Genomic DNA, 27,228 nt, shown 5'->3' with positions numbered 1-27,228 from the left:
ATCTCATTCTGTAAAAGCCAAGAATGCAGTTTTCACATGTCATTTTCTTTTGTGCTACATATAGGTCTATGTGTCCTGGAATACGTCAGGTTATTTCTGATCTTGTGCTTCTAGGAATTTAAAAAAAAAAAAAAAAAAGAAAGAAAAGAAAAGAAAGAAACTAAAACTAAAGACAACTTGAAAGACTACTTAAAAAGGCAAGTGAAAATTAGCAGATATTTGCTACTTTTTGTTCACTTCGAAGCCAATCCATTTCAATGTGAATTCCTCATGACCTAGTGCAAACTTTAAGACTTCTTGGATCTGAAATATTAAAAAGAGAGAAGTAGGGCTAAGGATAAGTTCAGTGGAATCAGTTCCTAATCTAGCACCACAAAAAGAAAAAAGACTGATGCTACTCTATGGCCCTATGGCTCACTTAGCTCTAAATAACTATGTACATCCATCCCTTCTTTCTCAGCCTTCCTTCACCTGAATGCATCTTGTCAACTGCACAAGATTACTTAGTGGTTCTCAATCTTTATTGAGCATTAGACTTTTGGGCAAATTTAAACACATATACGTGCATATGTATGTATACACATGTACATATATACACCCATGCACAGAGGGAGGGATAGGAAGAGAGAGAGATGAGTGACTGCCTCCAGAGATCCATTACTCCATATTGCCCTCTGAACAGTATGTGGGGTGTCTATAGTAGTGTCTTTTGTAGCACTGTTTTGAGGCTTGGATGAATTAGCTGCAGGTCTTTCTTCACTTTATACTTGTAATTTTAAATGCTGTTAAATCCCCATGCATACCTTGTTCTTATCAACTTCATTCCTTTTATAGATAGGAAGTCTGTGGCATGTTCATCCCATGAAGTTCCTTTACCTTTGTTTTGTTTTGTTTTGGTTTTCTTTTTCATAGCATGAGGGGCCAAACCCAAGGCCTCAGACCATCTGACTTTTGGAACAAATACATTCTGACGAAGCTAAGCAAGAGGTGGGACTTACCAGGATAAATCCAATTTTCTCACTGGCTCTAGTTTGATACATAAGATAGATTCTTCTAGTTAGTATCAAAAGTTTCAATAACTACACCTCCAGAAAGCACATAAAGGCCCAGGCCAAGACCAAAGAAAATACCTCTGACCTTAAGCAATAAACAAAAAGTAGAAAACTCAGAATTGTTTTCTTCCCAAGGCCTTTGTAGCGCTATGGTTTTATTACTTGAAACTTTGCTGAGAATCGCATTGTTTGCACATGTTCTTTCAGTAACAAATGCATCCGTGTCTCCCAGTTCCCCTCCCTACCATTAGCCAGCATGTACGTGAACTTGCAAAGCCACACAATACTAGTGGTCTTTCTAGAAACTTGATTTTGTGAAATTCTAAAATGGTTTACCATTGAGCCTTTGAATAATTAGGAAAGAGCTACTAAATAAATGCCAGTGTGTCTTCTTATTGAGCCTTTGAATAATTAGGAAAGAGCTACTAAATAAATGCCAGTGTGTCTTCTTATCTGTAAAGTTATGATTTATGATAGACAGACAGACAGACAGACAGACAGACAGACAGACAGACAGACAGACAGACAGGAAGGATGGATGGATGATCTAGAGGGGACTTTAGCTCCTGAGAAATGTTTTCTAGGGCTGTGTTCAGTAATCAGTTTAATTATTGTCATGATAATGCTAATAATAGCTAATATTGAGCACCAAATGTGTGCCAGACAGTCTACTAAAGTTTTAGACAGAATGCACAAGCACTTTACCAACCGAGACCTCTCCCTAGTCCCAACCTTCTTAATGCATTGTCTTTGACAGTACTGCTTTGCATTATTGTCACCCGAATGATCAGAATTCAAAAATGTAGGCGTCTCACCTCGCTCAGAAACTGGTCTTTCATCTCTTCTGGATCCTTCAGTGTTGACATGGTAAAATCTGCTTTCAAGACTCCAAAGGAGTGCTCTGGGGGGGGGGGGGTGGAGATAAAAGTTTCCTGCTTTAGAAGAATGTCACCCATTGCCACCTGAACTTTCCAGTTCTCGGGAGTTAGGGGTACCCACTGGATATCATAGGTGCTATGTGGTGACAGAGGATTTCAAAGAGAAAAAGGGGGGAAATGGCTGAGCTACGATTAACAGCACCAAACGGTGCCCCCAGAAGAAACTCCTATTTTAGATCAGTATCAGCTCTCTTCCCACAGCCTGGACACCATCTCTTCCCAAAGAAGTTTTCTGAACCAATAGATAAATTCAGTCTTTGCTACATGTCCACCATAACCTGTGGTGATATTTTGTTTATGATCTAGCAGATAAAACTTGCCTAAAGATCAGAGTGCAAAGCTAGCCAGACTAGTCAGCCATAGAGGCCAGGCAGTGGTGACACACACCTGTAATCCCAGCAACCACAGTGGTTAGCCATAGAAGCTTTAATCCAGCACTGGAGAGGAATGGAAGATGGGAGGAGAGAGGAGTATAGTATTCAGTCTGCAATCATGCTGAGGACAGAATCACCCCTTTTGGTCTGAGCCTTGGTAGAGGTAAGAACTTTACTGGCTGGCTGCTTTGCTACTCTGCTCTTTCAGCTCCCCCCCCCCCAATAATCTGTCTCTGGGTTTTTTCTTGTTCATGCTACAATAATCATCACAAAAACTACAGCCTCATGGTAGGCCATGTATTTGCAGAGCTTTTGACAGCTCCTTTGCCTAAGTACCTTTTTGTACATTCACAGCCACCCTATGAGATAGAGTAGTGTTTACTGAGCCCCTTCTGAAGGTGAGAAAAACTATAGAATTGAGGACCCTTGCTTTCCCTCACCACGCTTGCCACAGTCACACAGCTTAAACTAGAATCCACCTCTTCCTTCCTACCCCAGTTGCCAACACTTCATGTTATCTTTCCTAAGAAGACCCCCAAGTACCCTGGACTAGGCGTGACTGTAGATTTCTTAGGCTCTTAGATGGTAAAGTTGGCAAATAGAAGCAGTTACCTGAATTTGCTGCTGGTTTCTCTTTAGACTCTGGGTACTTAGGTGAGCTTACATGTTGGGCCTGAATAGTAGTAGATGTGTCTTCTCTATGTGTACCATCTTTCATGCTGGTTGCATCTCCAGGGAAGGAAGAATAAAGGACTTACTGTAAATGTAGCCAGAAATCAAGGAGTCTGAACTGGTGTCTGATTGTGAGCCAGAAGACAGGCAAAGGCAACCCTGCTGTGCACAGTTGCTTGCCCCTGCCAGTCCTTCCCTTGCCCCCCAGGCTCTTACCCCCCCCCATCCCTGGAGTTACCATACTACTATTGAAAGAGTGCTTTAGCATCAGGCTGTGTGAGGCTTGAGCAATAACATGAAGTTCAGCCTCAGTTCCGGTTTATTTTCTTTCAGTAGCACTTAGCCCAGGAAGCCCAGCACTCTAATATTACCAGGTAAGCTGTGCAACCCTCCCCGTGGTACCCAGAGCAGCCTTGACATCTCCACCAAGTCAGTACCCCAAACCAAGCTTAACTTCTTCTGGGCATACACTAGGCACTCCAGCCAAAGACTAGGAGTCCTCAGTTGCTATCCTCTTCAGTCCCCAAATCCTTTGTTTCTCTTTTTTCCACAACTGCCCCACCTCCAAATGTGGATATAATCATAGTATTTAGAGGTCTGTTACTATAAATTAAGAAAAATGCCCCAGCCCTAGGAAACAATAGCATTAACAGTTTGCTAGAGAATAGCTTTCATGGGTTTAATTTTTTTTTTTTTAAAGATGCAAAATCTACCTTACTCTTTTAAAAGACTGAGTAATATTTCATCAAGTGTAGCATGACTGACTTAAACAGTTGTCTCTTGGTAGACACTAGATCACTTCTCATTTTCAGTACAGTTGGGTGTGGGTGTGTGTGTGTGTGTGTGTGTGTGTGTGTGTTTACCTTATGTCTGTTCTTCCCACATTCTCATTATTACTGCCTTTAAATCTTGGCCAATTTTTTATTAGGTGAAGAAATACTTTGTAAAATAAAACAAGTTAATTTTTAAAGTTTGATTTATTTCTGTGGTTTCGTGAACAAAGCTGAGTTCTTTACATGTGTTGGTGTTTCTTGACTAGTGTCACTTATGACTAATATAGAGGTAGTCTTCATGTCCCTCCTCACTTCACACTGCCTCAGCCTACTCACCCGGGCTCTTCTCCCTTGATGGACCTTCTCGACCAGCCCATTTTTCTTCCTCCAAAGGCTTATCCATCTCTTTAATAAGTGAAGAAAATGGAAGACTCAGAAATCAGAAGTGGCGGAATGCTGGTAAGCTTAGTTTTATAAATTTCCTCCTGGTCAGTTTTAATCCTTTGGTTGATGCTCCTCTCACTGTTGGGACTGTGTTACACAGATAATGAATTTTGCTGTATGCTTTCGTTTAGCATCCTAATGCAATGGCACCATGTCACTGTGACCACCTCTAGTAACTACAGATCTGAACACTTGTAGTGTTGACAGCAGGTTCAAGTCCTTCAGAATTTGGCCACAGTCTCTCTTTTCCCTCATCCCTGTTACTCCTTCCTGCAAAATGTAACCTGTACACTAACCACATCAGACCACTTGGCAGTCCCAGACAAACTTAACACTGGCATGTCTATCTTGGCCCATGCTGTCCTTTCAGCAAGGAAGAACTTCCAGATTTTGCTGCCATGATACTCATTACGCCTTTGTCCAGAAAATGAGTCACTTTCTGCTCTTGGTTCATGCTTCACACACTCACAAACTGTGCCAGTTGTCTGTATCTATTCCTAAATGATTGCCTTTGTCTAAAAGCAGAAGGCAAATCCTGCTTATCCTGGTAGAGACACACAGAATCCACAGTTCAAGGCAGGTAGGCGTAAAGGGTGCTGTTGCATAGACAGAACTCAAAGCAAGGAGAAAAGGGAGTACAAACAGCCCCTACCTGGGAGAGTCTGCAGTACTCACAATTCATAAGTGACCATCTGTGATCATGTGTAATGACATGAGAATGAGCCTTGCATATCTACTAAGGTAAGGACACTAAATGTCATTAGTGAGTTGAGATTAAGATGGTAGTAACTGCATTTACCATCTGCCAGAACCAAGAATTGCGAGGTTCCATATCACACTGATGTATTCTTGGTTTTAGACATGAGAAAAAGGATTCAGGGAGGTTAAAGTTAGGGAGACAGGTGTAGTTCATTCATTTCTGCACTCCCAGCAGTTTGGAGATTTAGACAGGAAGATTGTGATGAGTTGGAAGCCATCCTGAAATATAAAGTGAAACCTGATCTCAAAAGAAAGAGAAGGGGAGATGAGAGGTAGGGGAGGGAAAGAAGGAGGGAGGAAAAGAAATGTTTGTCTAAGATTGTGTACAGTAAATTACAGAGCCAACATCCCAGTCTTGACTGACAGACTTCAGCTCTTAAAGGTGCATTCTCCTAACTTCCTGCCTTACCCCATCTCTGTCTTACCTGGTCAAGGGAGTATGAACTTATGAGCTGGCGCTGGCCGACAAAACTCCTTAGGAAGATGCTTGCAGTCCCTGCCTCGCCATGTGACTCCTATGCTCAGGCTCTACACTTTGCACCCAAGTGTCTGGCTGCTGATGCCCCAGAGGAACTTGCAGACAAGAGCACCCTGTGAAGCACATGAGCAGATGTAGTAGTTCCTGGCAGGCTCCCAGCTGTCTCAGTGCAGGCAAACTGGCTCCAGGCTACAGAAGCATGGAGCCCATCTCCTTGGATCTCAGATCTCTCTGGCTTCCTGAGACAGATGCCTCCATAGCTCTTTCATTGGTCTCTGCAAAGCCCCACAGAGCCTCTGAGCTGTGAGGCCAAGCAGAAGGAGAAGGACTCAGAGGTTATTGCCAACATGGGAATAGCTGAAATATTGTGAGTAGAGCTGAGCCTTGTGGTTACCACCCTTGTAGCTATGAACCCACTCTGAGTTGCAGGGATCCCTGGTGCATAGGTTCTGCAGTACCACCAGTAATAGTAACCTGGAGAGCCCAGACCACTTCCTGGTGAACTGACCCACTCCCTTGAGTCACAGAACCAGTATGTGCTAGTGTCAAGAGTGCAAGATCCAAAGATAAGCATTGAGTAACTGCCATGGGCCCTTCCAGAAGAATGAAAGTACTGTCTGGGGGATACAAGCTCAAGGATATGGATCTGACAGTGACCAATGATGTCGTGGACTTCTCCAGAACTAAGTTACATCCCAAAGGACAAACTCAGAGAAGTTAGCAGTGATGTGCTGGGCCCGTCTCCCAGCCCAAACTGCTTCCTGGGTGCTCAGAGTTTAAAGACAACCTCTAAGCAATGACCAGTAGACTGAGAGCCCTTCTCAAATTAGAGTACCTCCTGAAGGTGCTGTTGTCACCAGAGGACTTGTTGAAACCATCCCTTGAGTTTGGAGAGCTGTGAGGCCCACGGTGGTGGGGGCAGAAGTGGCCATTTCACAGGTACCAAAACCACAGGTGCCAGAGCTGGCCTCACTTGGTTCATGACTCACTTGCTTCTGGATCCAGGTTGCTGAAACCAGTGCTTGGGAGGCATCTTCGGGGCCAGTGCTGGTCCCTGTAGCAAGAGACAAGACTTGTGTGGGATGCACTGGCCACAGGACCTTTTTTGCAGCCCTAGCCACAGGTCAGGAACTTCTAGTATCCCCAGTGGGGCAGATCAGAGAGAATATCATAGCTTCAGGCACTGATTTTCTGCCACACCTGGTGGTATTCACACACTAAAGACAGTTGACCAGAAGGGGTCTTCTGAACCTATTTGGGCCAGCACAAGTAAGCCATGGACCTGAGACAACTGGGTGGACGCTTTAACAGGGAAGCAGAAGGAAGTTTCTCAACCTAGATCTTAAGCAAAAGGGTCCATGCTTCCACCAGCTCCCCAGTGATGACATCTCCACACAAGCACCCTGCAGTCCCTCCTTCCTACCATCCCCTACCAGCCGCCTGACAGCCTCATCCTTCTCAAGTCACTCCACCAAAAATCCTTCTGCTATTACAGTAGCTGCATGGCTCCTGTTCTCTGTCTCCACCATGCCTCAGACTGTACTAAATACCAGCCTTTGCCTGACTGGTTGTGAGCTCCATCAGAATGAACCCTGCCTTTGCTTGGGGGTTGTCTTGATGTTTCTGTCCCCTTTGTTGGGTTTTGGTCAGTTGACCTAACTTATAACCACATTCCAAAACCCCAACAGCTCATGCCTCCCAGCAGAGGAGATGCTCTCAGAAGGGACTGATAAATCGCCATTGTTTTGCTTCCTTTCTCTATGTGCTGAACCTCCAAGACCTCTCTGGTGATTGAGTCTCAAGAGCACTGTACAGCTATCTGTCCCTTTCTGTCCCAAGCTATTAATTCTTCAATTGAGAGACTGCACAGCCTCTCTTGGGCCTCCTGGCCCTAGAGCTTCAAGTTCAGAAGCCCACAAAAAAGGATGTTTGTGGTAAATCAATTCCTCATTTCCTACCCTTGGCTAGCCAAGCATATGAGAAGAAGGACCAGAGAGCCTCATTGTAAGTAGTAATTTTGGTTGCCACACATTGGTATACCTCATCTTTCTTCACTCATTAGCACTTTGGGGGAAGGCCACTCACATGGGCTCCACACTGGGTTACTGTATATAGATCAACCATTTTCTCCAGTTTCTGAGGTCCAGAAGACCCCAGATACAGCCAAGAACAGACTCAGAATACCTGTGTTTAGCCTAGAGGTTGTCCTTGAGGGGCGAGTCACTTTGGGGGAGGAAGTATCAGTGAGTGGAGGCATCTCTTCCGATTCCCGATGGCCAATGGAGGGGTCTATGAGAAAACAGTGAGTGTAAGGGTGGGCTCTGTCACACCAACCCTGTGAGAAGTCACAATAGATCCTGCCACTCAACCTCTATCATAGAGAACAAGGCCCAGTTACTGCACACTGCAGGCAAATGACTGAAATAGGTTCTCTCACCTTTAATGTTCACAACAGCTCATCAAGGAATACTTATTTGTTTTGCAAATAGGGGCCAAGATTGTCTTCAAATCCAAAACAAAAGAAACAGCCACAAATAGGCAAATCCACGAGACATAAAGTCTATTTTGGTTGCCAGGGGTAAAGTAGGACATGATTAATTAAGGGCTTTTGAGGGTGATGAAAATGTCATTAAATTAGATAATGGTGGTGGCTGAGCAAGCATGCAAATGTTATAAACTACTGAATTGTGTACTTTAAAAGGTTATCTTAAGGTATGTAGATTCTCTCTCGATAAAAGTACAACTGGAAGGGGGAGACTGAAAGCAGAAGACAAGATGGGAGGCCTGGCACTAAGGAGGGACATTATATGTACAAGATCCCTTAAATTCATAGTGACCATAGCTGCTATTAGTGGGGTACTTGCTCTATGTCAAGATCTCCACTGTCATTCAGACTTCAGCATCCCTATGGGATGTACTCAATCCCAATTTGTAAAGTATGTTTTCCAGGTGAGGAAAGGAGAACAGTTCTGCCCATCTTCTAGGAAGTGGGAACATCTGTCTGATTCTAAAGCACAAGCTCCTAGTTATTTGATTACTAATTGTGGTTGTTGGTTGCTAATGTAGTAAGGCTGGATGGGGTTCATTTTATCCTCTGAATCCTCATAAGGGTTTTTGTTTGCTTGCTTGCTTGCTTGCTTTTTAAGTTTCAAATAAAAAGCTTGTTACAGAATTGTTACACTCAAAGTCCCCCAGTGTCTGCTTAGGACTAGCCTGAGTATCCCCACTATCTAAAAAACTCAGTTTAACCTTGATGAGCCAAGTGGGCTCTCACCTACCCCAGAAACAGATGAAAGGTTTCAGCTCATGGCAAAATAGTGCATAAATCTGAGGTGGGGAATTCGAAAAGATACGGAGTCCTGCACACAGTCCTTGACCAAACACAGGTATTCTCTGAAGCCATTCGGGGATGCTGGAACCCAAGTTACTGGACCAGGTCAGATTGTTGACCTTCACATCGAAGTAGAGGCCAATCCAGGCATCGACATCATTTGTGATGGACTGGAGGGTTTCTTTGCCCTGCTCATCAGTCACTTTCTGCAGATCAGCCAGGTCTGTATAGTGGTTGCGACAGTAGGTCAGAGCTGAGAGCCATGACATGGTTTGTTTAATCCGAATGAAGGTCTGTTCACCAATCTTGACCTCAGCTGGAAGCAAAGAATACAGAGACCAAAGACCTGAGATCCAGGGTGTCTGCCATCCCAGCCTTCATTGCCTAAATAACTGGATCCTCAGGTTTTAGCTTTGGTCTAAACCACCAAGTTGTAGAATGAGTGAGATATCATAGCAACAACTGGTATGGAGAGATCATAGGAAAAGGCTTGCCTTACAGGTAAATGATTTTATAAGTTAAATTTAAGTTTTAATTGCTTCATCTATCCAATAGGAATAATAATAGCTAAAGTCAGGATTACGTAAAACCACTCATTAGCACTTAATAAAATGGTAGGCACTATGTGGGAAATAGTAGTAGGTCATTCCTGTGGTGGAAAAAAGACAATCTTAGTTTAGAGTTAGTCCCATCTGTGATTCAACACACACACACACACACACACACACACACACACACACACACACACGAGAGTGGGGGGAGACAAAGAGGGAGAGAAAGAGAGAAATCCTAGGAGCCAACCACATCAGCTCGGATCTGGTAGGCAGGAAGCAGAGCAGGCTGTGCCCAGCAGATCTGCCCCTCATAAACTCAGACAGATAAAATGACTACCTCTCTGCTCCAGACTGGATTGCTTCAGGTCTCAAAGGCAGCCCCACCACTTCCACCAAAGGCCCCTTCAAGCCCATGCCTCTCTGACTCCTAGCGAGGGAAGTTTGGGGAAGGATGTGAGGCTCTGCAGCTCATTCTGCAGTGGTTCTGAAGGTTTAAATAAAGAAGACTGTTTGTAGAATCTGGAGTCATATCCTCCCATTCAAACAAAAGCCCCTCCTTACTTTCTCTCTCCGGCATGCACCTGCTCATCTCAACCCATTAAGATGTGCCTGTTTCCCTAGCTAAACAGATTTTTTCATATTTAATTATTGTGTGTATGTGCATGACAGCACACATGTAGATCAGAAGATGACTTGCAGAAACCAGTCCTCTCTTCACTATGTGTCCCAGGGATTTAACTTGGGTCACCAGGCTTGACAGCAAGCATCTTTACCCACCCTAAAGCTAATCTTTTAATTCTTCTATATTATTCCTCTAGTATGTTGTCAGCCTTGGCCTAGATCACTTTTTGCTATTCACTATCATCCTGAAAAGGAACTATTATTAATCTCATTTCATAGCTTAGGTAAAAGAGGTTGATTGTCCAGCCCATGGTTGATAGTCTCAGTGTCTTTGCATTTCACTCTACATTCTGTAACACAGAGAGAATGAACCCTAAACATAGGTGAATTGACTATTCTTTTTCTCATAGAATTTTTCTATACCAAATGAAAAGAAATTTTCCTTTTAAACACCAGCACAGTGTTGTCCAAGTGGCAGGAATCTTGAGAGAAATACCCCTCTCTAGACAGGGCAAGGGCCTGAGTTGTGAAGAGGTTAAACCCACTCATCCCATAAACCCTGACTCCCAGAAGAAGATTCCAGTGGCAGGCTGTAACTGGTTACACACTACTGTGAGACTGTGAGCTAGTCACCTTCCCCTCTGTACGTTTCAGGCATTGTCCCCATCAGTCCCTGGGTTTCAGTCTGGGTACTCCAAAGCCAAACATCAAGTCAGGCAGGAGGGGGTAGCAGGGGGACCCATACTGATCCATATCCTGTATGCTGGCCCATCCAGGGAGAGATGACTCCAAGGCAAAGTAAGTCAAGATCCCAGAAAAGGGAAGACAGAGCCACCATATCTTACCTTCCTTTGGAAGAGTGGTCAGTTCTTCAAGAGGGGACACCAAGAAGATGCGGTGTCCTACAGCAGGGTCTGTAAAACAGACGCAGACTTCAAATTATGGCTAGAGAGTGAGAACTGCCCAGGAGCCACCAGATTGGAGCCAAAAGAAGCTGAGTTCGAGGTGAGCTGGCCCATTCTATATTTATTCAGTAAATATAGATTAAGCACCTAGTGTGTGGCTGGTGCTACTCCCTAGGAGAGTGGTAGAAATAACACATGCAGAGTCTTTGCTTTTGAGGAGAAGATGAGAAGGAACCACCTAGTCCCAACAGGGTGAGGACAATGGTCCATCATCCAGCGGAAGAAAAGAGCTGTGTGGACTGGAAACAGAAATAAGTCAATACACCACAACTAGAGAAAGCTGAGCAATGAGGTCAAAGACCAGGCAGGGCATGATTGTCTATGAATAGCATGATATTCCAAGTGCTTCAAAGGTCTGCTGAGTATATTGTAAGGAAGTTATCCAATGTCTGTTAAAACTCACAGTTCAGACAATAGACGGTAGTGGCCACAGAGCAGACCCATGGAAGTGAGTGGGAATTTAGCCCATGCACTCACAGTGGAACTTCAGAACTGGAGAGAACTGAGTGGTATCAGAGTATGTTATAGTTGAGTTCTAAGAAAGCAGGAGGAAATCCATCACACACTGCTCTGATTTTTGCAGGCATTCCTACTGGACCCACCCTGTCCAACCCTGGAAATCTTTACGTTTCTCCAGAACCTACAGTTAAAACCAAAGCCATTGTAGGCTTCTGTTTCAGGGCTTCGTGGCAAGCATGGTGTGTCTGTGGCTTAGAAAAAAATGATAGAATGACCTCCATGCCAGTATCTGGGCAATCAGGGTGGCATAGAATTGTGCTAAGCCTTGGCTGGCCAAGAAAGGCAGAAGTTGACACTTTACCAGGAAACCACAGTCCTGTTCACAGCCACACCTCCATGTGGCCTCTCAGCACCAATAAGACAAAGATGAGGACAATGGTAGTGATGGTGTGGGCTCCAAGGGGAAGACAGCACAAAAATGGGGTGTTCCCCAGCAGCCAGCACCATGATGTACTGATGGCAGATCCCCAGCAACAATGCCTGGAGTTAGTCCTGTCCACCCCTTAGCAAAGAAGCAAAAGGTCTCATAGGGGTGAATGTTCTACTTTCTGCCACCACCAGTAAGACAATAGATTCTACCCTCCGCCTCACAAGTCAAGAGTTCTCTCATTTCTGCATAGGTAATGGGCCCTCCAATCTGTCTTTCCCATTTCCTTCCTTGCTTAAAGCTTTAATTGGAAGATGGAAGAGATGGCATGGAGCATTCCAGATGTTATTTTCTCTATCCTTATTTACACCCAGTTTCTTGGTGTGGTTTTAAGAATAGAGTACAGAAAGACCCCAAACTAAGGTCACAGAGGAAAGAATGCTATGAGGAGGGTGTGGGAGCACCGTTACTCTTATAGATATACACACATTCCTCTCTCCCTCTCCCCCTCCCCAAAGCAATCTTGGAAAAAAGAGGACAGGCCCAGAATATTAATCTGAACACACCATAATAGCAAATGAAGGGCTTCTTGGCTGTGCAGGAAGCAGCCCCCAGGACAGGGACTGTGGTCAATGAATATAGAGTAGCACAGATGCCGTCCTGAAAGGCAGGCAGCACACTCCACGTTGGAGTGGTAAAGATGGAACCACTGGACCAACTCAGGCCAGAGATGCGCACATCGTAGAAGAGGCCGATCCATGCCTGGGTACTGCTGATGTAGGAGTAGACCACCATGATGCTCACTGGGCTGTTCATGCTCTGCAGGTCGGCGAGGTCTGTGTAATGCTCCTGGCAGTACCACATGGCCTCTCTCCAGGTCCGCGGTTCATCCACTCGATAGAAGGTCTTGCTGCTGCTTACCAGCTGGAGGGCTGGGGCAGGAGAAGCTATCACTACATGACTACCCCTACTCCCCCTTTGTCCCCAAGAGATTTCAATCATACCCCTCACCTCTGACCTCCACTCATAGCCAGCTCTGCCTCTGGCCCTTTCCATGAGCTACTATTGTCTTGGTTCAGAAGGACTAGCCATGCTAGTTCCCTATTCTTTCTTTCTTTTTTTTTTTTTTTTTTAACCTTCCTTCCTTTGCCTGGTGGTTAACAGCAATCATCAGTGTTTTCTGCCATTTAGTTCACTGAATTTTTCTGAGGGCTACTTAAGATTTCATTAGTCTTTTACAGATAAGGATTCCAAGTCACAGAGAGTTGAGTAAATGACTAAGGCCACTAAAGTGGGAAGTAGAGAGAGCTAAGATTCCAGAACAAGGTGTGTGGTTCCCAGGTCCAAGTTTTAATCACAACATAGCACTGGGTCTACATCAGGAACTCTTAACTAGGTTATACAATAGGTTCACCCAGAGAGTATTTCAGGTATGTTCCAGCATTGAGCAGAGACATGCTTACTGGGGACCATCATCAGAATCCTTTAGATGCTTCTAGGGGAAAGGCTTACTCTACTTGTGTGTCTCCAGCAGGTCTAGGCAACTTGGGAGGCAAGGCTTGCCTTATTCGCCATTATTATAAACCCTAATCTGTGTCTAGATGCACCAAAAGCATTTGGTGTGTTGAAGAAAAGTGGGGAGATAGAGACATGGGAGAGGCAGGAAGCGTCCACCAGGAACCCACCAGAATGCTAATATCCCAGTGTACCCCTCTGTTCCCTTCCTGACTCCAGCTGCTTTCCAGATTCTAGCAAAGGAGGGCTATCTAAGGCTCTCCACCCTGGTGCCAGGGCAGAATAGAGGGGAATGAAAAGCTTACTGTTGAGATTTTGGGGGTCTTAGAACATAGAAACCTAGCCTGGATACTGAGGGCCAAGCATGCAAAACAGGGCAGGGAAGGGGGAGAGGACAGGCATTTGCCAGAAAGAACAAAGTTCTAGCACCCACCAGAGTTAATGAAGCTGGCTGTCGCTGACAACGGCTGGAGAATCCCTGTGCCCAAGAAAGGAGAAAACCACATTTTTTTCCTATTTACTTTGGCAAGATATATGACTCACTTTGATTCTTTTAAATGTTACACTATTTAATTTTTAAAGCTCTCTTGCTGTGGCCCACTGTTTGTTTTTAGGAGCTAATGGATCACACCTGACTATTAAAAAAAAAAAAAAAAAACAACTTGTCAGCCCTGTAGACTCAGAAATCTGTGCTACTCTCCTTCCATCCCTGAGCTGAGACTCTGGAGTTACATTTGGGCCACCCTGGTCTACTCCTAGGAATCCAGTCTCAGCAAATCTTGCCAACTACAGCAAGCCTTCTGGAACTCTCCACCTGTAACTGTGCCCTCTGCTACATGGGCCCAGATTGTCATCCTCTTCAGGTGCAGTGGGTCACCCAGCTTCCACCTGGGATGCTCCTTATCTTGTGCTCAGTGATGGGGGCTTTAAGTGGGAGCCACCCTGCCACTATCATGTTCCAGCCCCATGCTCAGTGAGGGGGGCCTTCTAAAAAGGGCATGCACCATCCCATGCTTGGCGCTGGCCTCAGCCCAAGAAGCAAACCCAGCCTGTGTAATACATCATCAGTTGGCCTAGAGACAACCTGGCTGCCAGGGACCTGGTCAACTTCCTCTTGTGCTGTTCTCTCCCCTCCCCAAAGCCCCTCAAGATACCTCTCCCCAGGACTTGCCCTCTGAACGTGCTGTTTGGGCCAGTTTTGTGCACTATGGGAGCTTCTGGAGGCGGGGAAGGGTACCTCCCTCCCTAACCCTAAAATGGTGGTTGAAATCATTTATCTCCATTTTGTCTCCCAACCAACATAGAAATCTGAGAGCCCATGTGGGGTCTTACCTGTCATGCAGAAAGACAGCAGAAGCCTTGCAAGCAGCATGATGGTGGCCTAATAAAAGCTCCTGGAGCTGATGGCCTCTCTAAAGGCTTAGCCTAGTGTGCCCACTTTTCTTGCTCTCTTCTCTTTTCTACCCAAATGGATGGATTTTCCTAAGCAAATACAGAGTTCCTGCTGTTTGCCAGGATGTAGCCTGAATAAAGATGGAAACATCGTTGTCTTAAACTTTAGCAAAAGCACCATGGATTCTGCAACTAATAAGCAGAGGGGCAAGAAGGAGCCCATCCTGGGGCCTGGCTGCCAGGAGAGGTACACAGTAGGGCAGTGGGAAGCCAGGTTAGTGAACCCTTAGATTCTTTGGGTCCAGGGGAGCTAGTGACACAGTGAAGGAGGGAAAGAGGGGCCCAAAGGGAGAAGAGCTAGACACCCATCCCACTGCCCAGTCAGCAATCACAGAGATTGTCATCATCTCTTTGTAAAAAAGACCACTGTGCCTCTGAAATACCTTGATCAAAACAACATTATAGGCAGGAACAGGACAGCAGTTCAGACTTAGATCACTGAAAATCGTGTAATGGGAAGGTAACAGAGCCCCATTCCATCCCAAATCTAGCATCCCAATACAGCACAGCCTGGAGACAGAAGCACTTGCTCTGGAAAGCGAAGGCAACTTGCTTATGTTCTGTCTGTCCCACACCACCCAGGTTATCCCCAGACTTCTTTCTGTCCCTCCAAGGGCCAGGATTTAACAAAAATAAATAAAGCCCAGAAGAGACCCCTTCCTGCCCCCCTTTTGTAAAAGAAGCATACACAGATGACTGAATGGACAAAAAGAAAGTGCAATGCAGACTATCAAAGCTTAAGCAATGATGTCTTACCTCAGTGTGCTCCGTCAGCAATGGTCTCCAGAGATTTCATCCCAGCAGTAGAACCAGCTAGTGTCAGAGTGTCCTTGGACCATCCTCTAATGAGAGGACACCTTGACCATATTGGTCTGGAAAACACTTGCCCTATCGCTCTACTCACCTTTTAATTGTGCCATTCACAAAGGCTTTTGCTCTATGTGTCATCAATGAAGAGCACCAAGCACCCAGCTTCTCACACCCAGAAAGAGTTCTGTCACTCTCCTTAGAGATGGGTGAAAGTCAGTCAGTCAGTCCTTAACAACCCAGCGTGTCCGTCTATGTCTCAGTCACCCTTCTCTTCCAAAAGGAAACCATGCTCCACTGCCTAGCCTCAAATCTGTCTGACTCATGCTTGCATTTGAAGATGTGAGCTCTCAGCTTCTGGCTCCAGCTATCATGCCTTCCCACTGTGGCAGACTCACTCCCAGAACTGTGAGGCCAAATAAACTCTTCCATAAGTTGCTTTTGGTAGTAGTGTTTTATCACAGCAACAGAAAAAGCAACAATAGTGAATTCCAGGGCAGCTTGGGCTACAAAATGAGACTCTAAAATAATAAAATAATAATAATAATAATAATGATGATGATGATGAAGAAGAGGAGAAGAAAGTAGAGAAGGGGGAGGAAACTGATTTATTTAGGTTTACAAACTGGTTCCCCAGCTCTTCAAGGACATACTAGTAACAAGGTGTTTGTGTGCATCATGAAAAAGTAAAATCACAGCATTGTGTTTGAGAGAGAGAAAAAAAAGAGAGGGAGAGGTGGCTTGTTTCTTGTTAGTTTGTTTTACTATAAATCAGGTTCTCACTGAGCGTGATTATTTTCTATCTTCTTGCTTGATATATAGTCCTGTATGCCCTCACGTGTGCTTGGCTAGGAGGTGGCTCATGTATCATCTGCCCTGCTGGGCAAAGGGATCGCTACTTGACGCTCTCTGAGGCTTTCAAGCCAATGAAAGAGGAGAGATGTTCACTGTCACAGGCTTTGAAACTGACCAGCTGGAGCCAGGGTACCTTCATTTACATGTGGGGAAATGAGGCCTGGCAACTTAACCCCACACTCCCTCCCCTTGCCTGGATCAGCATGAAGTATAATGTTCTTGGGTTGGAGGGGAGTGAAATCCAAGACTTTTGGTGGGAAAGAGACTTGGTTGGAAATCTAAATGGCTTTGGTGGCTCTTGAAGAAGCGCCCGAGAAGGACCCAGTAGTTGCACAAAAACAGGTGTATGAGATGCGAAGTACCTGGTGTGGAGCTTAGTTCACACATATCCTGGTTACTTCCTGTACTGCTGGGCTACCTGCCCTCAGAATGCTAAAGCTGGCCTTTTCTGTGCCAACTAGAAACTTCTGAGAGAAGACAGAAGGGGGAAATGGAATCCCCAGTGAGGAGAGAAATCAGGTTTTCAACACTGATTTTGAGTCACATTAGGCCCCAGGAGATTCCATGTCCTCTAATTATCCATGTTAAACACAAATCACAGTTACCCTCAGAATTACCTTCTGCATATCTCTCTCTCTCTCTCTCACACACTCTCTCTCTCTCTCTCTCTCTCTCTCTCTCACACACACACACACACACACACACACACACACACACACACGAATCGTATTGTCTTAAGCACTATTCAGTATTCCTTCTGGCTCCAACCCTCCTCTGATGAGAAAAAAAGAGTCAAGGGAAGAGATGGGGTATAGGCAGATGTGTGGATTATATTAGTAAAGAAATGGGTGCCAAGGAGAAGCCAGCCATCTTGGACAGCCTTCTCTGGCCAGCATCAGGAGCCAAGACCTGGCTTCTCCCAAGGTGTGTCTGTTTCTGAATGACTGGCGGAGGTCCCCAGCAGTCCTGGGCTTAAGATCTTATGGCTTTGGGACCTTTGGTTTCGGGACCACAGCAGGCAGACCCAAAGCTGGTGACACTCTAGGCCAGCATATGAGTGCAGGCATTGTGACCTCAGCTGTTCCGCACACAAAGAGGTGGTCACCTTACCATTGCCTAAGCCTGTAAGTTGCATAGGACAGTGGCTTGGTCCCAGGGGGCTGTTGCGGGGAGGTTGGGAAGGTGAAGAACGCCCTGGCTCTTCCATCATGTCGACCAACAGGGCAGAACTGAAGAAAACCAACTCGGTAAAGGAAGAATATTGCCCAGCACTGTGGGGCCTCTGTGAGCGCCTGCCAAATGGATGCAGGACAGAGGGAATATTGGAAATGACCCTGGGGACCTTCTGATTTTCTTTCTGTGTTCAGGGCACAAAGCAGCCCTCAGCCTGGAATGGGTGGAAATTGGTGTCTGGCCTTGGGGTGGGAAGGAAAGGGGTCTGCAACAACTCCATGTAAGACCCAGTGCTCTTCATGACGGCTCATAGTCCAGGACCCAGCCAAGGCCTGTATCTAACTGGCCCATCTAAGGTTCAAAATAGCTATAGTAGACTACTGAGCCCACTTTGTAGATGAGGAGACGGAGGACTTGGCACTAAATAACATGTCCACACTGGTGTGGCTAAAAGAGAGGAAGCTGAGGTTAGAGTTTGGGTCATTCTTGAAACAACCTCTGGGATTTCCTAAAAGTTGTCCAAACGGGCTTTCTCTGTCTGCTGGACGGACACATGTATACTCATTAGAAACGGGTAACATGACCAGGTAGGTTCAATGGCCAGAAACAGACATTCGTGCTAGGACTATATGAGCCTGTACTGAACTACTGTTCACAGAGTAGTTTCTGGGGGGGTCCTGCAAGAATTGACTAGTATCCCCCAATCCTGATATGCAGCCAAGTACACCGTGACCTTCTGTCTCTGCAGAAAAAGAACTACAAAGCAGTTTGCTTGGAACCAAAGCCAGAGATAACACAAGTAAGAAGTTTTGAAGCTATGCCAGCAGCCAGGCCTGAGATCCATAGGGAGGTAATTGGAGACAAGGGTCATTTCCTGTCCTTGGTGACTAGAACCTATCCTACGTGCTGGGGGACATAAAAAAGATGAGTTCTTTGTCTTCATAGACCTTCACACCAGTGACAACATAGAATGTCACCTGTATCACCTGTTACATGGAGAAGGAAGATTCAGGGTTGGAAAAGGCCTCTCCCAGAGCATGAGCACAAGGCCTAGATGCTGGCAGAACTGAGTCTGAGGAAGAACCTTCTAGATGGAGGGAAGAAGCAGCCCGTGGTGGGAATAAGCCTGGCTGTGCAGGGGGCCCACTAAGCCAGGAGAAGTGTGGGACACCCTGAACCCAGAGAGGAATGAAAAGGACAGAGGGGACTTCTGCATAGGCAGAGCCACTAACTTGTCTTTGTGCTGTCTCCAGAGAGGGACACAACCCAGGGTCGGCTCTCTAGCCCCTGCAATCCCACTCACACTATTTCCAGTGCTTCTGTGTTCTGTTTCAATCCACAGATATATGATTACAAAGGATTTAAACCAGAAGGGCTACTCATCAAAAAAGGGATGACACAAGAGCTGAAGGTCAGTGCTTGGGCCCAGGAGGTCTGGGGACAGATCACTTGTGAAGGGGTGGACTGTCAGCTACTTCTGAGTGTTGGCACCTGCTGGCACCTAAGGCTGGAGGCTTCACTAAGTCCTGGCCTTATATTTTTAACTTGTTATTTTGAAGCAATTTGATTTATCGAGAAGTTGCAAAGAATTAGGTATAATGAATTCTAGTACATATTTCACCCTAAATGCTGGCAATTTATCACCTTCACTTTGGTCTCTGTTTCTGTCTGTCTCCTTTACATACACCCATACCATGGTGTACACAGAGAGAGAGAGAGAAAGAGAGAGCCCTTCATATCTATAGACCCCATACCTTTAAATCAACCAATCTGGGATTAAAAATATTTGATAAAGCATTACAGATATTTTTCCATCACTTCTGAAACAAGACAGCACAACCATCATTTGCATAACATTTGCATGTGAATTGTAAGTGATCCAGGGATGGATGGCTTCATGCATATGGGAGGGTGTGCACAGGATGCAGGGGATGTCAGCACTGGCAAATTTGCATATCTGCAGGGTTCCTGAAACCAATTCTTCTCAGATACTGAAGAGCTGCTGTGGGTATTTCCTAGTCCACCCTTTCTGGGTAATGGGTGGGCATCCTGCTTGTATCTCCCTTTCCTGGGTTCTTCCCTTGACCTTCATCACATCACAGAGGGTCCTGAAACCAATCCCCCATGGATACCCAGAATGACTGACTCTATACACTCTCTGAACCATTTGAGAGTTAAGTTTACCCAAATCTTTAACACGTACCTCCTAAAAACAAGCACCTTCTCTTGTTTACGGTTTGTGTGTGTGTGTGTGTGTGTGTGTGTGTGTGTGTGTGTGTGTAATTATCAAATCAAGTCATTAACAAAACCCTTACTTTGATGTCACCAGCTGTCTCATTTTATTACTAACCACAAAATCATCTGGTCTGGGATCTAGTTCCTGACATGTGTTACCTCTAGTCGTGTCCCCCAACCACTCCCTGTGTGCCCTGTGTGTGTGTGTGTGTGTGTGCCCTGTGTGTGTGTGTGTGTGTGTGTGTGTGTGTACATGAGCCTGCAGAAGCCAGGAGAGGGCATCAAATCCCCACACAGTTTGAGTTAGAAGCAGTTATGAGTCTCCGGATGTTGATGCTGGAAATGGAACTCTGGAAGAGCAGCAAGCACTCCTAACAGTTAAGATATCTCCAACCCTGTCTTAGTGTGGGTTACTTTTTCAACATCTATCTTACTGGACACTGAAAGTTTTGAGGATTTATTTTACTGATGGATCCTTACTTATCCTACTTATCCTTCCTAGATTTAATTTAGGCGGGTTCTTGGACAAGCCTTCCAAAGCAGTGCTTCTTTCAGGGTGTCCCCTCCTCAGTTCTCCCAGTCCGGATGTCTTAATGATACCCTTTCCTTCCCTCTGTTTGGGAGAGCCCCAAGGACCTGCCCTTGATGGCTACTAAGAGATGCCTCCAATGTGTTTCTCTCACATCTGTTTCCTCAGAATGAACTCAGGGAGGTGAGAAAAGAACTCAAGGAAAAAATGGAAGAGATAAAACAGGTAATACGATAAGGTGTCAGCAAGAGGGGAAAATCAAAGCTCTGGGAAAATGCAATCGCTAACTCTGACAAGTAAAAGAAATAGGAATTGCAAGGGGAAAGCAACATCCTAACTCACACCTGGTCTCCTACAGTGTTTGAGTCCTGGGCAGCATAGATCGTTAATTTCTTACTTCTTCCATGCCTACGCCCATTTTTCAAGCAAATTAAGAATTCCCTAATGTATTTAGGTTAAGGGTGATGCTAACCTCGGCAATCAAAGTGAAAAGAGACTGCTGAGGACTTTGAAGGTGGACACAGATCAACTATGTCTCCCTTGTGCATCTCCCCAGAGAAAGAACTCTCGTTTCTAGGAGACAATCACCTGTAGCTCACTTAGGGAGTGGGGGGCTGAGCAAGAAGGAGTCATTGAAGTGTGGTGTGAGTGCCACATGTCAAAGCTGTAGACAGAGACAGCATGGTGGTGGTACCTATACTCTAGACCCTTCATAATCTTCTCGGGAAGAAAGTGGCTTATGCAGAGTATTATTCATCTGTTCCCAAAATCCAGCTGTGCCCTTCTCTCGAAATGTCCAGATCTTCTGACTGACTCCAGTAACACACTCCATGCCTTGTTAAACTACACTTTTCTTCCTCATTAGATAAAGGATATAATGGACAAAGATTTTGATAAGCTTCATGAATTTGTGGAAATTATGAAGGTAAGCTTCCCCTGTATGCCTTCCGTGGGTAACATGGGAAATGATGGAAGAGATGCCAGGCCCCTGCCCTGAGGTACCTGTAACCCACTAGATGGCCTTGCAGGTTAGGGTGCAGGCAGGCTGTTAATTAGGGGTTTAGAAGTGGAAGTGGGAGCTAGGAGAAAAGTCCTTAGAGAAATCAAGCCTAAGGTTTGACTATGTTGGAGCTTGATATGAATGTAGCTGCAGGCCCAGCATGGTTCCCTTTTGACTCATAAAACAAGGATAATTCGAACCACAGAGCAACGGTTTGCAAACATTAGTCTGTTTCAGAATGACTTGTGACAAGAGCCCCAGGTTCACATTCAATAGGGCCTGAGTTCGCCCCCCACCTCCAGTGGAAGCTTGAAAATCACTGACATATATGCATAAGCAGGCAAAAGGCAATGGCTAGGGTATTTTCAAGAGTTCTAAGGGACATTGGATTGCCAGGTAATTAAAATTCATGATAAACTCATAGTCATCAAATCAGGGTGGTTAATAATAAGCAGAGAAATGAAGGAATGTGAGTACATAACCCTAGAATGGCTTCTTTGCCAGGGATGGATGTCCTGAGAATTCCCTAAAAGCATACTAAACATTCACACACCCAGACTCCATACAGACCAAAGACTGAATAAAAACTTCTTTTTTTGTGTGTTGAGATAGTCTTTGTAGTAAATGATGGCCTCCAACTTTTGCTAACTCCTGCCTCACACACACTCCCCCCACCTGAACCCCCCCCCCACCCTACCCTCATCCCCAAGTGCTAGGATTGCAAGCACATGTCCCACACTTGGGTTCTTCTCACGTGATGTGGATGTGTGAACTTCGAAGCAAACCAGGCCCTAAACACTGGAACACATCCATCAACCCTGGCTGCATGTTGGAACAAGATCAGAGAAGTCTGTCATACTGTCTCTTTAAAACTAGGCTCTCCTCAGAACAGCTAAACCAGAATCTTTGAGGGTGAAGGCCAAGCACCAGCAACTTTTAAATTTCCCTATGGGATTCTAATAGATGATTAAGGCTGAGAACCATATTTCCATAAAGTTTTAAATATGATAAAGGTGATTTGTGTGTGTGTAGCACTAGGGATTGAATCCTGGGTCTCACATTGCTAGGCATTGAGTGGGATCCATTCCTGTGATAAAAGGTGATTTTTTTTTTTAATGTCAGTAAGAAGAAAAGGGTTACATAACGATACAAGATTATTGCTCGACTCTTTGAGGAAAAACCAGTTCATTGGCTCTGTAAGCTGAAGCGGTCTATAACGTGAATTTGAAAATAAAAATCAGTAAGGAAAAGTTATAAATACGAATATAATGGACAAAATGGCAGAATATTGATGTGTTTGCCTATATAAACATTTAAGAATTATGGTGGAAAAATACCATATGCAGAATTTAAAAGCAATTTGAGGAAATAGTTGTCTTAAATGTGGTAAGGGACAAAGGGTTTATAATCCATAAAATATAGCTCTCACACAAAACAACAGGAAATAAGTGAGAAAATGGGCAAGGCTGTGATGACAAGCCAGAGAAACAAAGATACAGAGAACACAAATACCTTTACTTCCACAGTGTAACTATGCAACCAAGTAACACAGAGTTAGGGCCGGAGAGATGGCCAGCAGGTCAGAGTGTGTGCTGCTCCTGCAGTGTACCTCAGTTTGGTTCCCGGTACCCACACTGGGTGGCTCACAACTGCCCATAACCCCAGCTCCAGGGGATCTGACGCCTCGTCCTTGGAAGGCACCTGGACTCATGTGCACAAATCCAGGAACTCACATATATAGGGCATCTACAAAAGATCATTACATAATGTAACTGTCACACTCAAATAAACATTTGGATTTATGACAATAAATTACTGATAAGAGTACTAATTCATACAAAACTGGAATGTTAGAAAATAGCCATCCTCGATATTTACCCCATGAGAATATTAAAAACAGCATGAGTATGTATAAACTATTTTAATTTCAGAATTATTTATGAATGCAAACATTTGGGGAAAACCACAATTTGCAATAATAGAGAAGTAACTAAATTATAGTTTATCCATACATTAACATTAGGATTTATTATAGGCAATGCTTATAAAGAATGCTTAATGTAAATATATAGGAAAAAGATTGAGAAAGAAATATACCAAACAGGCAAATAGCAATTTTGTGAGGGAGGTAAGATGATTCACTTTTTAAATATTCTCCTGTTTTATCCATATTTTTTGCTAAGGGCATGTGCTATTTCTATATTAACATGCAAACACCATAAGCATTTTATTAGTGGCCATTCCTGGGTATGGAAGGGCACAAAGAAAGCTATTTCAGGCAGGGAACAGCTTGGGCACAGCAGGAGGATGGCTGTGTTTCCCAGTCGGGGGAGACCAGCCATGGAGTGGGCTCATCTGGGGGAAACTGAGAAATAAGACTGCATGGGCACACAGTGGACACTGGTGGGATTTTAGAAATAGCTGACAAGCTGGGACTTGACTCTGTAAGCAGCAAGAAGTCTCTGGAGGTTCTAAAAGAACAGGCAAGGAGCAGCTGCTGGCCAGGAGGCCTAGGAGGTGGGGAAGGCCTGGAATTGCCACCAGCTGTGATAGAGAGAGGAGGGTGCAGGGAAGAGGGGAGAAGTTGAAGGAGATACAATGCTTCCTGGTGACAGATTCGGGATAATGGAGTCTTAAGTGAGTGTCCATGGTGACACTAGCGTGTCCATCTGGATGCACAAGGCGGTGGGAAAACTGACAAGAATAGCGGGCAAGTGGAAGGAGAGGTTGGGCGATACGTAAGAGTAAGGACACTGAGATTTTAATGCTATTCCCATGTGTACTAACACTGACAAGCACTCACACAGCTATCTTTGGAAACCACCGCCTCCCCGCCATTGGTGCGATTGCTTTGTCAGCTGTCTGCGTCAGATTAAACTGGTTCAGAATCTTTTTGTGTTAGAAACACTGACTGGAGATTATTTTTCTATTTTATGACAAGCGGTCCACACTGAGATCTGTTCACAATGAAAACTGTCAGTTACAGCTTCTTCATTTCACCGTTTCTATCCAGCTTTCTCTATGTCAAATTCTATAGATTATTTTTTCTCTTTTAGTTCTCAGTGAATAATAAATGAGCTGTGTTGTTTTAGCTACTGTCCTCTATTTCACCTTTAATATTTGTGTTCATTGTTTTAAATTAGTGTGTGCATGTGCATGTGCATGTGAATCCATATGTGTATTGGGTGGGGTATGTGTGAGTGAATGGACAAGGTGGCCAGAAGCATTGGATGCTCCGGAGCTGGAGTTATAGGCCCTGTGTGAGCTGCCTGCTCTGGGTGCTGGGGACCAAACTCAGGTCCGATGCAGGAGCAGTGTGTTCTCTTTACCATTGAGCCATGTATCCAGCCCTCATTTTACTTTATTTCACTTCTTTTGTCTTTCTACTAGAACTGTATTTTATACACACACACACACATACACGCACACACACACACTTAGCTGCATTGTCTCAGAGGCATCAACTCAAAGCCTCATATCTGAGGTCAGGCAGAAGAGCTCACCTAGAGGTCATGGTAAGTCTTAAGCCTCTGACTGTGCTCTAGTCTCATTGAGGTAGGGGTGGGAGGTGACTGTCAGGGTCATGTCCTCTCTACTTCAGGCTAGTGAGGATTCTGCAGAGAGGAGGAGGAAGGAGCCCCAAGCTCTTCAGAAGGGGTTCTAGTCTTGGGTTCTCTCTTGAAGGAAATGCAGAAGGATATGGATGAAAAGATGGATGTTTTAATAAATATACAGAAGAGCAACAAGCTGTAAGTGTCACCCTCCTCCCTAAGGACTCCTCCCCCCACTTCGCTCAGCACACTGGGGTTCTGAGAATGTCCTCCTCAAGGAATTGTCTTGGCCCTACCCATACAATGGCTGGAAGTCAGGGCCTTCCATGCACCTGTACACTGATAGAAACAGTCTCCCCAAATCTCTGCCCCCTCCATACCCACCAGTCCCCTTCCAGAACAACCAAAGGAGCAGCAGGAACTCGGGCAGACAGGAAAGACAGACAAAGATCCTCAGCTCAGAATCAAGAAAATGGAAGAGCCTGATGGAGCACCATTGACTGATGACAAGATGATGTCACAAAAAACAAAGAATAACCCACTGGATTCCCTTCAGTCATGTCAGAGTTGCTGCGTAAGTGATTTCCTGCCCACCCTCAGCACTGGTGCTAGAGCCCTGGGCTGGTCCTGCCGAGTTCCGCAGAACTCACTTTAAAGAGCTAGCCTCACCCTATTGCTGGCCCCTGGACGAATCCCTTAGTCTAGAAACCTTCCTTAGCTGCCCTGCCTTCTAGGCCACAGTTGTGTAGCCAACCCGTGAATGTCCTACTCCCAAGTTCTGCTCGGTCATTCTATCCTTTCCTATAGCAAAGCCTGATGAAGTACCCAGCAGGCTGGCCAACCTGGACCAGGGGGAAAATGATCTTTCTTGTGCCGTTTCTGTCCTCTACAGGAGAAATGTTTGTTGTGTGCCCTAAAGACCAACTGCCATCAGGGGTAGGTAGATCCATACAAGAAGGGTCTTCTCAGTTGGATGTCTTGTTATCCCAAAGGGAGTGTGCATCAACTTCCTTTTGCAGCAAGCCCCATCTGTGGTTGCACAGGGAATAGGGACTGTGAGTGGATTCTGCCCCCGCCCCCAGCATAACCACCCAGGCATAGAGGATGTGGCACCAGGAAAGAGGATGTGGGTGGCCAAGCCTTAGGTTGCTGTCCACAGGCTCCCTTAGTGGGGAGGGTACACCTTCAGCTGCAACCTCAGCCTGGCCCCAGGTCCCCCCTCTGTCCCACCGAGCAGGAGACCTTCACACCACGCCTGGGCGCCCTTCTCACCTTTGTCATCTGGAGCTGCTTTCTGATTTACCTGTACTTCAACCCCGACGAGATGGAATATGTGCTCCCCACCTAGCACATGGAGCCCTCCAGCAGCTCTGGCCCATCCTCTCTGTGGGCTGCACAGCAGGGTCTTCTGCCCATCCCCGCCCCTGCCCAGGCTCCCAGTTGAGATTAAAGACTTCCATTTACAGTTCAGAAGTTGTCAGCATTTTGAGTACCGGCCCAACATTTGGGTGCCCGGAGCAGTACTTTTTATGTTCTAAATCGGTGTGTTTCAGATCCCAGTTCCTCTTGTTTTCCTTGTTGGCGAGTGGGACATTCTATCTGATCTCCGTCTGTCTCTCACCACTCCACTGTCTCCCCCAAAATAAAAATAGAAACAAAAAACAAACAAACAAAAAAACAGGTCAGAGTCCCAAGGCCCCAGGCCTGAAGTTACGGAGCACCGGCCTGTGTAGACTCAAGACACACACCTACTGCCCTGTCTACTGATGCCCCACATTCTTTGTCCCTGCAATGTGCCCTGGATGTCATGGGTATCCCTGGCAACCTCTGAGCCACAGGACTGCACTGTCCCCCTCTAAGGTCTTATCACCAAGTAGAGTGGTGCCTGCCTCTGCCCCTCGGGAGCCGGAATCAAAGGCAAGCACCTCATCTCCAATTTGTAAAAAGTCTTTGAAGGGACATTGCTCCTTTGGAGTAGAGGGAGGGAGGGAAGGAGGGAGGGAGGGAGGCAGGCAGGCAGGAGGGAGAGGAAGGGAGGGGGAGGGAGGGAGAGGGAAGGAGGGAGAAGGAGGGAGGGAGAGGGAGGAAACCCTCAAAGGCAAAAAGTAGGTGAACCTCACCAGAACCCAAGAAGCACACTACAGAGTGAGACCCTGTTTAAAATAAATAAATTAAAAACCACAAATAACAAAACCAAATTAGAGATTAGCTAGTTACCACCAGCCTCTCCTGTGCCCACCTCAAGTCCCTAAGTGAGGCAGGTG

At 45.5% G+C, this 27,228-nt stretch overlaps 2 protein-coding genes across 2 annotated transcripts; one reads left to right on the top strand and one right to left on the bottom strand.

Moving 5' to 3' along the window:
- Positions 1-222: 222 nt before the first annotated feature.
- On the bottom strand, positions 223-17,686 carry Clec20a (C-type lectin domain containing 20A). Its single transcript, XM_051185747.1, has 9 exons — positions 17,587-17,686; positions 12,414-12,779; positions 10,842-10,910; positions 8,769-9,137; positions 7,675-7,779; positions 6,326-6,544; positions 4,146-4,214; positions 1,868-1,953; positions 223-303 (listed from the first exon to the last, which is right to left on the bottom strand). Exons 1-9 carry the CDS (start codon positions 17,684-17,686, stop codon positions 223-225), a joined length of 1,464 nt encoding a protein of 487 aa, XP_051041704.1.
- Tex35 (testis expressed 35) lies at positions 17,632-26,399 on the top strand. The gene is made up of 9 exons (XM_051185721.1): positions 17,632-17,723; positions 18,398-18,448; positions 18,992-19,060; positions 20,582-20,638; positions 21,279-21,338; positions 25,098-25,162; positions 25,352-25,538; positions 25,857-25,900; positions 26,202-26,399. Exons 1-9 carry the CDS (start codon positions 17,685-17,687, stop codon positions 26,260-26,262), a joined length of 633 nt encoding a protein of 210 aa, XP_051041678.1. The 5' UTR covers positions 17,632-17,684; the 3' UTR covers positions 26,263-26,399.
- Positions 26,400-27,228: the final 829 nt, after the last annotated feature.

The sequence above is a fragment of the Phodopus roborovskii genome, unplaced genomic scaffold (assembly GCF_943737965.1).
Source record: "Phodopus roborovskii unplaced genomic scaffold, PHOROB, whole genome shotgun sequence".
Taxonomy (NCBI): Eukaryota; Metazoa; Chordata; class Mammalia; order Rodentia; family Cricetidae; genus Phodopus; species Phodopus roborovskii.
The sequence above is the reverse complement of the archived record's forward strand: the minus strand, read 5'-3'. Positions and strand labels throughout refer to the sequence as shown.

What these genes read in the sequence shown, in the direction of transcription:
- Tex35 (XM_051185721.1), top strand. Translation starts at nt 17,685, where the DNA reads ATGTCGACCAACAGGGCAGAACTGAAGAAAACCAACTCG. An exon ending in CAAAGCCAGAGATAACACAA is followed by an intron (nt 18,449 to 18,991) that starts GTAAGAAGTTTT and finishes TTCAATCCACAG; the next exon opens with ATATATGATTACAAAGGATT. An exon ending in GGATGACACAAGAGCTGAAG is followed by an intron (nt 19,061 to 20,581) that starts GTCAGTGCTTGG and finishes CTGTTTCCTCAG; the next exon opens with AATGAACTCAGGGAGGTGAG.
- Clec20a (XM_051185747.1), bottom strand. Translation starts at nt 17,686, where the DNA reads ATGATGGAAGAGCCAGGGCGTTCTTCACCTTCCCAACCTCCCCGCAAC. An exon ending in ACCTTTCATCTGTTTCTGGG is followed by an intron (nt 7,780 to 8,768) that starts GTAGGTGAGAGC and finishes GTTTTCTCATAG; the next exon opens with ACCCCTCCATTGGCCATCGG. An exon ending in GACAACAGCACCTTCAGGAG is followed by an intron (nt 4,215 to 6,325) that starts GTACTCTAATTT and finishes CACTTATTAAAG; the next exon opens with AGATGGATAAGCCTTTGGAG.